General features: G+C 33.8%; 1 protein-coding gene across 1 annotated transcript; it reads left to right on the top strand.

The window, feature by feature from the left end:
* Positions 1-1,723: 1,723 nt before the first annotated feature.
* On the top strand, positions 1,724-8,882 carry LOC145595373 (protein NRT1/ PTR FAMILY 5.1-like). The gene is made up of 4 exons (XM_081651770.1): positions 1,724-2,092; positions 2,211-2,428; positions 4,080-4,630; positions 7,789-8,882. Exons 1-4 carry the CDS (start codon positions 1,978-1,980, stop codon positions 8,654-8,656), a joined length of 1,752 nt encoding a protein of 583 aa, XP_081507896.1. The 5' UTR covers positions 1,724-1,977; the 3' UTR covers positions 8,657-8,882.
* The last annotated feature ends 4,836 nt before the right edge of the window (positions 8,883-13,718 follow it).

The raw sequence follows: 13,718 nt of genomic DNA, 5'->3' as shown, positions 1-13,718 counted from the left end.
CAGGCCGTGCTGTGCCGTGCCGTGCCAAGTTTTGGCACACCCTAGCCCACGGCACGACACGGCCCACGTGCTTGGCGGGCCGTGCCGTACCTCGGGCCACCAAGATTTTTTAATTTATTTTTTAAAAAAAATATATATATATTATACAAAATCGATGTATATACTACCTCCGTTACACATTATTTGCAACGATTTGACATAAAGTAGAGAGGAAAAATGTCTAATCGTTGCAAATAATATGTAACGGAGGTAGTAAATTATAAAATAACGTGCCGGCGGGTCATGCCAGCGTGCCGACAATCGTGCCCGTGCCGTGCCAATTTTCAAGATTTTTGTTCACGGCACGACCCACGACCCACAAGTGGGCTGCCGTGCCGTGCCGGCACGGCCCATGCCCACCTTAGACCTACCATCGATGTGTGATTATTTAATATTAAAAGAAGAAATGTTATTCCCTTTACTTGATTTTTACTCATATTGTTTGAATTTCTTTGTTGTTATCTTAACTTATTGAACTTACTAAGTATATCTTACATGCATTATTGAACTATATATATAGGGCCTTGTATACTTTATTAGAATTTAATGGCCCTTATCTTTATGTGAACTTCCTAGCTCGTGTTTATGTATATTTTTAATTCTCTTACTATCTTATCTAAATTTATTAGTCCTATTCTTATATTGTATTATTTAAACTTACCAAATATAAAATACTTATTGAAAACAAGATAAATTGAGTAGAACCGACTTAGCATGGACCATCGATCATCTCTAGAATAATGATAATGAAATTTATCATTATCAACAACAAGAAGAAGTAAAATGGAAGAACCGCCCAAATAAAAAGTGAATGATAATGATGATCACAATATAATGGACTTCCCCAAACAACCTTATCACAAAGGATTGGTCAAATTTTAGGAAGTTTTATTAGAGGTTGTGACAATTCTGTCAACACTGACATGACAAATTGTTGGGGTATATGCCGTGTATTCCCAAACTTATCAAGTCCAAATTCCTCGTGAGACCTTATATGCAAGTAGAGTAAGTATGCAACAGCCCACCTCTTAAAAAAAACCTTATTCTACGCTTTACATTTTTCTTCCTAAGCCGACATTATTACTTCCTCTATTTCTTTTAAGGTATTTATTTATTACGATATAAAATAAGAGAAATATATTTAAAAAGTGGTTAAGTGTAAGAAAAAATAGATTAATTACAGTACAATAAGGTGAAAGGAATTTCGTAAATATTGCATAGGTCAAGGGTAAGATAATGGTGGTACATGTGTTTGGAAAAACTAGAAATAAGTAAATTGGGCTTATTTTTCATTCCTTGTTCTCACTCTCAATCAATCTGACTTATAAGTAAGATTGAATGGACATACAAGATGTATAAATTTAATAAAGTCATTCACATTATATACTTAAAATCTTGTTAAATAAGAATGTCATTTTTAACCGTTATTATTCTATTTTCATGTACTTTTTTTATAAAAAAAAGTCAATAATCTCCCATAATTGCCAAATTATTTTCTGTACAAGTTCAATACATACAATTTTTTTTTTCCACACACACAATAAATACAATAATTGTTAAAGTCGTCCTTGTGTAAAAAAAAAAAAAAAAAGAAAAAAAAAGTAATGTCTTGTTTATATAACACAAATGCTAAACTGATTTAATTTTATAAAGAAAAGGGGGAAATTTTTTTTTTTTTTTTTTAAAAAAAAAAAGGAAAGGGATTTTTTCCAATGCTATTTATAGTCTAACACCCACGACCTCCACTCTTATATTGTGTGAATTATCTACCTAGCTACCTACTTTCATTCCATTCCATTTCTAAAATAAACTACAAACTCAACTCACACTCACAACCAAAAGCAAACAAAAATAAGTAGCTAGCTTAATTAGTGATTTAGCAAATTAAACTACATGCAAATTTGAACTAACTTCATTCATTCTCTTCTACCCAAAATTATGGATTTGGAAACCAACACTAAGGACTTCACCAATGATGGCACCATGGATCTTCGTGGCCGGCCCGTGATCGCCTCTAAGACGGGCAAATGGAAGGCTTGTGCTTTTCTTCTTAGTAAGCTTCTTCATTTAGATACATGTCTTTTACTCTTAGCTTTTTTCCATTTATATAAACATATACTAACATTAGCTACAAAAATATGCATGTGTTTTGTTTTTACTCTTGTATGTAGCTTATGAAGCATGTGAAAGAATGGCCTTTTATGGGATAGCGTCAAACTTGGTGGTTTATTTGACTACCCAACTCCATGAAGACACTATTTCATCGGTCAGAAATGTGAATAATTGGAATGGAGTTGTATGGATGACACCGATCCTTGGTGCTTACATCGCCGATGCTTATCTTGGTAGATTTTGGACTTTCACCATCTCTTCTCTCATCTATGTCCTGGTAAAGTTTCTATTCAATCTTATGCAGTTGCTACTCTTTATGCTTTCTTCGTTTTCACAAGTTCTACTCACTTTTTCGTTATAATCTATTTATTATTTTTAAATCACGATCACTTTTACTTTATTCCTTTTATATATAGCTATTGTTATGTTCATATATATTAATATCATCTCCAATTTCACGTTACAAGAGTCTATGATTTTTATAAATAAACTCTTACTTTTTATTTGTTGGTGACACAAAATAAACTACTCTTAATCTTGGTCTACGTATGTCTTCCTGAACGCAAAAAAACTCACGTCAAGTATATTATTATATTAGTTGTCAGTTGTCACAAAACAATTTGATGTCAAGTTGTACTATAAACCTAACGTAATTAGGATGGAACGGTAGGATCATTGAATTTTGTTTGAGAATTTATAGTTAGTTCCGAAGATTGAAAACAAGAGAACAAAAAAATGAACTTCTTCCATGATCAAGCCTATGTTCCTACAATCTTACTCATATTTTGAGCCTCATATATTTCCTAATAAATCGCAAATATGTTAACTTCATAGTCTTCTACTTCCCACCACAGCTAGTTGATCAACAGATTTCAGTGTTTTAATTAGAATCAATTGTGGGTCCAAAAAAGAATGTCTTATTCAAAGTAAATGCGTAGGACACGATTTAAATGGATGTGGATTTGGAACATTGCTCTCCACGAATGATGCTTAATGTAGTGAAATAGCTCATGATTCTTGGTAGGGTTAGGTATTTTTGTCTATTTTACGACGACTAGTCGACTAATTAAAATGTTAAAATATGGATTTTTAATCAATTTACTATGCTTAATGCATATCCCATTTGTTGTTGATAATGATTAATATCATGGTAATCTAGGACATTAAAGTCATGGTTTTTATTATATTATAAATAAGCATATGGTTTTACATAAATATGCATGACATCACTAAAGAATTTGCTTTAACCCATTTGGTGTAGAGAATGATTAATCATGGAATTTAGAGGTTACAACTTACAAGTCTTGGTTTTTATTATATTAAATAAGCGTATGGCATTATATGATTAATTATACGAATTTTCTAAGACTTTTCTTTTTAGAACATGACTAGATTGTGTGTTTGTGATCCACAATAATGTGTACCAAACTAACAATAATGTAAAGTGTCTTTTTTTAAAAAAAAAAAAAAAAAAAAAATTGTATTGATAAGATTCTATATACACATATTTTGCTCAATGGGATCTCATAGCCTCAAAGTCAATTGTGGCCCACTGAAGAATAATGTATTGTTTATACATTATATATGATGTCAAACTATACCAATTTCGAAGGCAAAATAGAAGCACACACTACTTAATATTATGACACTTTTTTTCTAAGTTTTTTTTATTTTTTTTTTATTATTTTTTTTTTTTATATATATATAAAAAAACATCTTTTACTAATGATTTACCTAGCTACATGATAATCTATTTTATGTATTTTTGAAATATATTCTAGATTATTAGTAATTTTAAGTACGTCTGATCTAATAAATTACTGCAAAATTTTCTAGTCATGTACTCCATATACTACTTACTCGAAAGTTAATTTATCAATTAGTTAATCAACAAATTTCTCATGTTGAGTTATACATATATTTGACAGGGCATGGTACTCTTGACAATGGTTGTTTCTATTAAGTCCTTCAAACCAACTTGTATCAATGGAACATGCAACACTAGCTCTTCACTTCCGGTCGTGTTGTTTTACACTTCCCTTTACATCATTGCCATAGGCGCTGGAGGCACGAAGCCTAATATTTCGACGTTTGGGGCAGATCAATTTGACGATTTTGATCCATGTGAGAAAGAGCTCAAAGTCTCTTTCTTCAATTGGTGGATGTTTTGTGCCTTCTTAGGTGGTTTATTTGCCACTTTAGGGCTTGTGTATATCCAAGAAAACTTGGGATGGGGGTTAGGTTATGGTATCCCTACCATTGCCCTCATCTTATCTTTAATGGTGTTCTATTTTGGAACTCCAACATATCGACACAAGCCTAAAAACATAAAGAGCCCTGCAGCAGATATTGTGAAAGTTGTTATCAATTCAATGGCTAATTGGAATCTTAAGGTTCCTGCCAAATCTAACCAGGAGGTTCAACCACCTTACTACATCACCGATGGAAAAACCCTAGAAAATGGACCTTCGATTTTCAGGTTAGTTAATTCAAATACTGGTCTATTCTTTGACATTTTTACGTTTCGTATGTAATTTTATACACTATTTAGTAACACAGTATTTTACATTATTGTTCATAACTCATGAAAAGACATCTCACAAAATTCAAAATACTTCATGGATGCACTTTGTATCCGAGTTTATATAAAAAAAAGATTCGGTCCTTTTGTACTACTAAATTGAATAATGACCTTTTCAAATTAAATTGCACATAGACCCTAGAGTGAGGGAAACATGTTTTGTTGGAGGAGGGACAATTGCATTATTGCAAGCTGTAGCCAGTTTATGTTGGAATATTATAGTTGATTCTATGGTTCGTTGAGGCTCATTTATAACATTGGTGTTGATATTTGAGATTCATGTGTAGTAGAATTAGTAAAAGTACGTACGTTTTAACAACATTTTTCATTGATGAAATTATGAGTAAATGTTAATGGGCCCAATTTGTCGGGTACTGCTGGGATTGTGCTACTACTATGAAGCCTAGGAAAAAGGATAAAAGCGTACAGTAGTTGGCCCATTTTCATTATTTCTAGGCCATCCATTCATAAATAGATGCATGTGCATTATTCCTTCTTAGAATTGTACTAATAGTTGAACCCAAATTATTGGGGCATGTCCTATGATCATATCTTCTCAATGTGTATCATGCTTTTAGATGTACTATGTCAAAATATGCGTGTCCAAATTCTTTCTACCTTTGACATATTTTGTTTCTCTTGAAAAACAAATAAAATGGAACTATCTAAATACTCCGTATTAATGTAGATTTGGAGTATTATTATTAGACTTTAGTGCTGAACAGTATTACTAGATTCTTTTTACCTTTTTTGGGCATTCTAAAATGTATAAAAGTCAACATATTAATTAAGCTAGGTTATGGTTACTTTATTTCATATACTAATCAATTATGATTCAATATAGATGAGGAAAAAAAAAAAAAATTGATTCAAACTGAATCTAAGTAAATCTTTAAGGTTCAAATTACATTACCCTTCTAGAATGAAATGAAAATAACCTTAGTGGACCAAAAGGCGAAAAATGGGCCTACACAATTATCGTATCCCAAAGTTTATTAATCGATAGTATTGTTCAATATATCATTGGCTTATTGCTATACATGCCAGAAGCTAGTTGATTAGTTAGTACGATTGTACTACAATTTATGATTTTCTAGATGGCCTAAATCCCTAATCGAGTACGAGTAGTAGCTTTTGACATTTAAATTCATATAAATGGACCTCAAAATGATGGGAAGATGCATTGTGATTGAGGGCACTCTTGCAAGTTGTTTCCTTCCAAGATTATTGGTTGAGGCTCATTTATACCTAGATTTTGGAGTTGAAGATTCCCTTTTATACATTTTATTGGCAGCCACCCATTTACTGAATTGTGATATAAACGTGAATTGTACTCTAACCTCAACCTTTCAATGTATCGATGTTTTTATCTGATAACTTAATTTTTTATTCGTTATTTTATTAATTAAAATTGTCTTTCCTTAGTTTTGGAAAAAACTTTCAATGTTTTGTTCACCTTTTTATTTATTTATTTATTTGACGTACACTTTATTTAAATATGAGTACCTTATTACTTGTTTCGGATCATATTAGCAAAAATAGTTTTAGTCCGTAGATTATATCAGATTAGAAAAATAAGTTTAGATCAAACCTTATTGTTAAATTTGAAATTTTATATCGCTAAATATTGACCATGTTAAAATAAACTTTAATTAATACAAATCAAATAAGTTAGGTGTGAGCCACTAGGAAGAATCTTTTATCATTAAAAGGAAATTGTGAGAATGGATAAATGTTTAAAGTATGGTCCTTTACATTTTTACTGTATTTAGGTTTCCACTCGTAAATTTATACACGTGCTCCCTTGAATATTGCAATATTACTTGCCTTTTTTTTTTTTTTTTTTTTTTTTTTTTTTTTTTTTTGGGTTTGGTTTTTATTTATATTTTATTTTTATATAGTACTCCATACGAGGTTGGTTCTAAATTGTTATTGTCATTTACTAGTTGTTTCCCTCCTTTTTCCTCTTCTTTTTGCGTCGTCCTTTAATCATGTACCTAGCGTTTTTTTATTCTACTCAGTTCCTCTTTGTAAGTTTAATGTTTTTTCAGTCGACATGCTAGGTTTGTTCATTTGATTTGATATCAACATCATTGTCTCAAAAAAATAATGCTAAAACGATTTATTGTACCAACATGGAGAGTCCACATCCAATAAATGAGAGAGGAAGAGGATAAAAAGCTTTTTTTTAATTAAAAAAAAAAAACCTTAAATGTATCGGGTTGAAGTGGTGGAATGCTGGTATTGCTTTGAACCACTCGACTTCAAATCTTTGTATATTGGGGTCAAATTTTACAAGGCTCATATGAGAGTTTTTCTTATCGTCTAAACAAGAATATACAAATTAAATTAAACAAAAGTTTCTCATAATACCTAATAATCTGTATGCATTAGATGTCACAGCTTTTATAGTATGAGCTTTAAAAAGGGTAATAATACAATTTTTAACACAAAAAAACTTCTAAATTTAATATGTTGCAAGTATTAAAAACGGAGGAAATTTATGAAAGTTAGTTTATGGCTTTATGCTAAAGTAGTAAAGTGGTCTTGTTTCATTAATCCCTTTACTTATCGACTAGGGAAGCAAATACCTTAGCTAGAATACATGCATAGCACGATTGATGGAAGAGTTTTACTATCTTATCAGTGTCAAAGGCCAGATCAATATATACATCATGAAAGTGACAACCGTACCTCAACTTGAGTTGGCTTGATGTTATATCCTATGATGGAGGGATGATTCCTTTAATTTGTGACAAGCCCTTTCCTACCTTCCTCATAATAAAACGATGTTATCTATAGTACATGCAATTAATTAATATGCTTTTGTTAAACACTTAAAATTACCGACTAGTTTAACCGACAATAGTAATAATAAAAAAAAGTTACTTACAATATGAATTTTGAATGTGTTTTTACTAGTTAGGAAAGTCACGTGCTGGTGTCTACACTCTATAATAATGCAACGTAATTTTTAAGTATTGTTGCACGCACATTAGCACGAGTGGTCGAGTATGATATGTGTTATAATTTGATAAGTATCATTTGTGCTGTAGGTTTTGGGACAAGGCAACAATAAAAGAAGGTAGCTCAAGGCTCCCATGCACAGAAGCACAAGTTGAGAAAACAAAGCAAGTATGTGGGATGATTATGATATGGCTAGTACTCCTTATTCCAAGCACAATTTGGGCTCAAATCAACACCCTCTTTGTTAAACAAGGAACTACCCTAGACCGTCACATAGGAAGTACCTTCCAAGTCCCGGCCGCCTCCCTAACTAGCTTCGTTACCCTATCAATGCTCCTCTTCGTGCCTATTTATGACCGCTACTTCGTGCCCTTCATGCGAGCAAAAACCGGCAATCCTAGAGGGATCACCATCCTCCAACGACTAGGCATTGGTTGCATCATCCAAATTGTGGCCATAGCATTCGCCTACGTGGTAGAGATGCAAAGAATGCATGTAATTAAAAAGGAACATGTACTAGGTAAAAATGATATGGTTCCAATGAGCATATTTTGGCTATTGCCTCAATATGTACTTATTGGTGTGGCGGATGTGTTCAACTCCATTGGTTTGCTTGAGTTCTTCTACGATCAATCACCGGATGACATGCAAAGCCTAGGGACAACGTTTTTTACAAGCGCGATTGGAGTTGGAAACTTCTTGAATAGTTTTCTCATTACCATGGTAAATAAGTTGACAGGTAAAAATGGGGGGAAGAGATGGATAGGTAACAATTTGAATGATTGTCACTTGGACTACTACTACTTGTTCTTGTTTGGGTTGGCTATTGTGAATATGGGGGCATTTTTATGGGCATCAAGTGCTTATGTGTACAAAAGGGAGCCTAAAATTGTGCAAGAGGATGGAAACTATGCTCACATGGAAGGGAAGATTGTAGATGCTTCACTAGGATTATAATTATGTAGTAGGTTGATTTAACTAGGAAGGTTGTTATGTGTTTAATTTGTAAGCTTTCTTTAGTGTACTAATCTAAGACTCTAAGTGATGATATAAATAAGAATGCATCACTGGATGTCACTTAATTATAGATTGTCTCGTATATAAGACCTGGTAAAAATCTATTCAATATCAATGGATTTTGACAAATCTTAACTACATTTGATAATCGATATCATTCCGATTATATGTGTACAACTCCGTAACCTGAATATGACCTGATTTAAGTAACAACTTGATCAATACGATCACTTATAGGCTTTTGCCACTTTCTTGTAATTTAAATCTCAATCTTTTTCAACCAAAATTTTAAGTCCAATAATTTGAATCTAATGCAATTATGCAGTTAACTATATCCATTTACTCGGTATATGACGTGATGTTCTTGAATTTCTAACATTTCTTGTTCAAATAGTTGGCTATTACAAAAGATTGGGCCTAAAATGAGTGTATAACGAGGTGATCATTCTCTGACGTCATAGAAGGGGAAATTGGAGGGAAAGTATTCATTGTTAAATTGCAAAGTTGATGATGATACAGAGTAAATAAAAAAAAAAAAAAAAAAAAAAAAAAAACTACAATCAGAGTTACGGAGTAGAAGTTGTAAGAAGGTCAAAAAAAAAGTTTTAAGAAGTGTGTTGACTCGAATGAACAATACAAGAGGGGGGTGAATTGTATTGTGGAGGAACTGGGGTAATTTTGCGTGGTTCTAAAAGAAACTCAAACAAAAACTTTAAAGTGCAAGAGAGATTTTACGTGGAAAACTTCTTGGCCCTAATCAAGAAGAAAAACCACGACCACAAGGGATTTTAAACTCAATTCTTAATAATAATAGGGCAAACAACCTATTACAAATTAAGACTCTAAACTCAAGTTCCTCTACGAACTTAAGTTCCCCCTCAACTGATCCCTCAATCAGTTGAGCTCTCAAATCTCTCTCTTTCTCCTTGCTTCACTCAAAGCTAGCAATCTACACACTCTAGAGTTTACCCAAACTCTTCCCAATACAACTCGAATTAAAACTCTAAGATGCTAAGTACAAAGACACTCAAGGACTTAAGTGGATTTTCACTCTTTTCGAAAAGCTTAGAAGATTGTAATGCTCAAGTGTACTCTTCAAAATAGAAAACTAATTCTATTTATACCAGAGGAAATCAGTTGAAAAACTCCCACGTCTGCCTTGACTTCCACTTCACCACAACTCCCATGAAACTAGGAAGTGCAGTTCGTGGAGGCTTGGGCAGCAAGCTGAAGGAAATGGTTTACTGCTTCCTTAAATATCTCAACCTCCTTGACCAAGTAAAAGAACCGTTAAAAGAGTTTCAAAGAAGATTTTACCAAGTCAGATTTTCCAAAACAATAGGATAAAGTTAAAACAGAAAATCTTTAAAATAAATAGAATAAAAGATAATTTTCCGAAAATAAAATAGAATCTTTTTTAAACAAGGAAAATAAAATCTTTATAAACTGAAATTCAATCCACTTAAAATCCTATCAATAATCAAAGTACTTAACATATATACAAGAAGCCTAAAATAAATATTAAAGATACAATAGACTCCTTGGAACTTAGTGAAGCTTCGACTCTGGAGCTTCAGTTCCTCACTCAAGGAACTTGGCTTCTGATTGTCTTCTATCCTTGTCCAAAGCTCTTCCTTTGACCTTGTTCCATGCTCCATTCTGACTCTAGAACTTCGTAGCATATAAACCTGTCAACACTTCAAAGCTAATAGACAAATGTTAAAGCCCTTATGGGTTTGCTTAGGTTCCTTGAGTCATCATCAAAACTTAAGATCAACAATATTCCCCCTTTTTGATGAATGACAAACCTAAGCAAACTCATAAAAAAATAAAGACAATTAGAAAAAGAAAAACTTAAAATAAAATGAACTAGAAAAGAAAAATTTAAGGAACTGAAAAAAAAAAAAAAAAAAATTTATACCTTCTAGACTTAGATGGATGGAGAGCTTGTCAACAATTGAGTTTGCCTTCTTTTCCCCCTTTTGGCGTTCATCAAAATTAATGCACACAAATATACATATCTAAACACAGCACCATGATAATGGTTTGTGTCCAAAGCATAGAACAAAACACATATAGGCAGAAATAGTATGCAAATAGTCATAAAGCAAACATGCAACATCCATATAGACAAACTGATGTTCCTCCAGAACATCCAAAAGCAAACAAAATACCCTGTTTAAGTGTTTACAGACCAAAAGAAGCAAAATAAGACAAAGTTCAATCCAGACCAAGTTCAAAGATAAAAAGTTTCATGGCTAAGACATAAGAGAAAACAGAATTAGGCTTCAGGGGCAGAGGATAGATGCTCTTCTCCTGCATCTTCTGCTGGCACCTCTTCAATGACCAGATCCTCCAACTTCTTCAACAGATCTGATTGCCCTTGAGATATACTGGAGGTGCTCTGCTGTACTGCTGATGTGAGCTCAGTAGAAGCCTTTGCCAATTCTGCCACCATCTTCTCCAGAGACTTAATCCTCTGGACTAGAACAGGCTGTGCATCAACAAGTTTCTGCACTGTATCCTTGAGAGCCCTCAGTTGTAGAGTAGAGCTGACAGAACCAAGACCAGTCAACCCCACCTCATCTTCTACTTGAACTGCAGCCTCAGTGAAAGTGCCCTGTTCCCCCTGAACAAAAGTTCTCTCTTCTCCCTTATCATCACATAAATCCACAACAGCAGTTGATTCAGCTTTGTCTTTTCCTTTTGGCCTAAAAGCCAACCTTGTACTCTTCCTTTTTCCAACACTAGGAGCACTCTTTGCAGGCATTGTGAGCACTTCCTTAGCCTTCTTTTCTCCCTCACCCTCACTGTCCTCTCCCTCCAGCCATCTATCCAACTCCTCTTCCTCCATTTTCTTCACACTACCTTCATCCTGCTTGGGTTTTGGAAGAGTTTTGGAAAGGAATTGGGTGACTCCATCTATAACAGTTAGGTTTCTGGCCTCGAGGGTTCTTGGTTGTACATAATGGTTTGTTTTTAGCTTGAGGCTTTCATAGTTAGTCATGGAGACACCACAGCTTTCAAGGAGAGTGATTAGCAAATTTTCATATCCAACCTTCAAATGGTTGGCAAGGCAGTGAGTGAGATGCTGGATCATTAGGGAGGGGAAGTTTATTTGTATCTTGTTTTCAAGGCAGTACATGAGCACAGCATCAAGGTGGTTAGCCTCGTTCCTGTGCTGGGTTCTTGGTATAATGGCCATGTGAACAAAGATAAACAGCAGTTTTTGGATGGGAGAGAATTGAACAGGTTATGGTTGGTTTTTACTTTGGAAGCTTTACCTCCAATTGACTCAACAATTTTTTCAATAGAAACATCATCAACACTTAATTCAGTTTCTCCTTTAAAATACTCATCAAACCCCTCATTAGGAGTTCCAAACACAGCAGCCAAATCATCAGCATCAAAACTAATTTTCTTATTTTTAACTCGGCTAGTACACACACCATTCACATTCTTAAAATTTGCACAAAATTCTTTTAACGGAGCATGAGCAATCACATTGTCATAACATTCACTAAACAACTTAACCCAATTTTGAGCCTCAAGAATATCAAGAAGTTCAGTATACTTACTTATCTCACACCACTTGAGATTAATGCAGAGACCAGCGATGAATCGATCAGAGCTTGCTTCAAGCCTCTTGACAGCAGGTGACTTTGATTTTTCCCCCTGAATCGGTTCACCGAGTTCCTCGTAGTCCAATTCCTCTTCAACCTCTATCTTCCTCTTCTTTGAATCACTGCGAGCCATGGGCTTGTTTTGTGGGGTTTCAGCGATAGCTTGAGTTGAGGTTTCAGTCTCAACTTCCATGGGTGATGCTTTTTGAGGTGAATTTTGGATTTTTGGTGAGATTTCCATGGGAACTGGAGAAGAATCACTGAAGACAAGTGTGTATTTTACGGAGTAGGGTGGTGAGGAACAGTGGTTAGGGTTTGGTTTCATTTTATAGTGGGGTGAATTCTGAGAGGTGAATTAGGTCGGTGGAATAGTGTAGAAGGTGAATTGAATGGGGTATGTGTCGTTTGAAGAGATATGGTAAAAATGCTTCTCACTTGGTCAGATTAATCTTGAAGTGATTTGGCAAGATGGTCTAGATTAATTGCTTGATTAGAATGAAATTAAATGCGAAGGTTCTAGGGTATTTAAAAAAATTCAGAAGATAGATTTGAATTCAAAGGATAGATATTTAAGGGATGATTCAAAAATTCTGAATATATGATAAGATTTTTCAAAAAGATAAAATTAATTAACTGACTAGCTAATTAATTTAGGAATAGATAGAACGAAATCTTAAGAAATTTTAGGAGGAACTTGGAACAAATCAACATAGTTTGTTAGTAATACAGATAAGCAAGTGCAATTTGATTTCTTCACATACAGCCACAATCCCATATGCAATGCCATACATTCTAATACTCAGGACTATGTTTTCACATATACACGTTGTGTAAGACAAATATAATGCATGCATGATTGACTTATACCTTGGGGAAACTTGAGGTCTTCTAACTCAATTGTATCATACCAAGTTCCATGCGCATCTTTTCAAATTTGTCCCTGCTCAAAGGCTTAGTAAGAATGTCAGCAATTTGATTTTCAGTCTCACAAAAATCTAATTTAATTAAGCCTTTTTCCACATTATCCTTAAGAAAATGATGCCTTATATGAATATGCTTTACACGAGAATGATGAACTGGATCTTTTGAAATGCATATGGCACTAGTATTATCACAATAAATAGGAATGCAATTATATTTCATACCATAGTCCCTTAGTTGTTGTTTTATCCAGAGTACTTGAGAACAACAGGCAGCAGCTGCCACATATTCAGCTTCAGCAGTTGACAAGGCCACTGTGTTCTGTTTCTTGGATCCCCAAGAAACTAGACATGGCCCAAGAAACTGAATCATCCCTGAAGTACTTTTTCTGTTCACCAGATCCCCTGCATAGTCAGCATCTGCAAAACCTTTTAAATCAAAAGTATCACTTCTAGGAT

This window comes from Chenopodium album, chromosome 19 (genome assembly GCF_948465745.1).
Source record: "Chenopodium album chromosome 19, dcCheAlbu1.1, whole genome shotgun sequence".
NCBI lineage: Eukaryota > Viridiplantae > Streptophyta > Magnoliopsida > Caryophyllales > Amaranthaceae > Chenopodium > Chenopodium album.
Note: the sequence above shows the minus strand (reverse complement) of the source record. Positions and strands in the feature narration are given on the sequence as shown.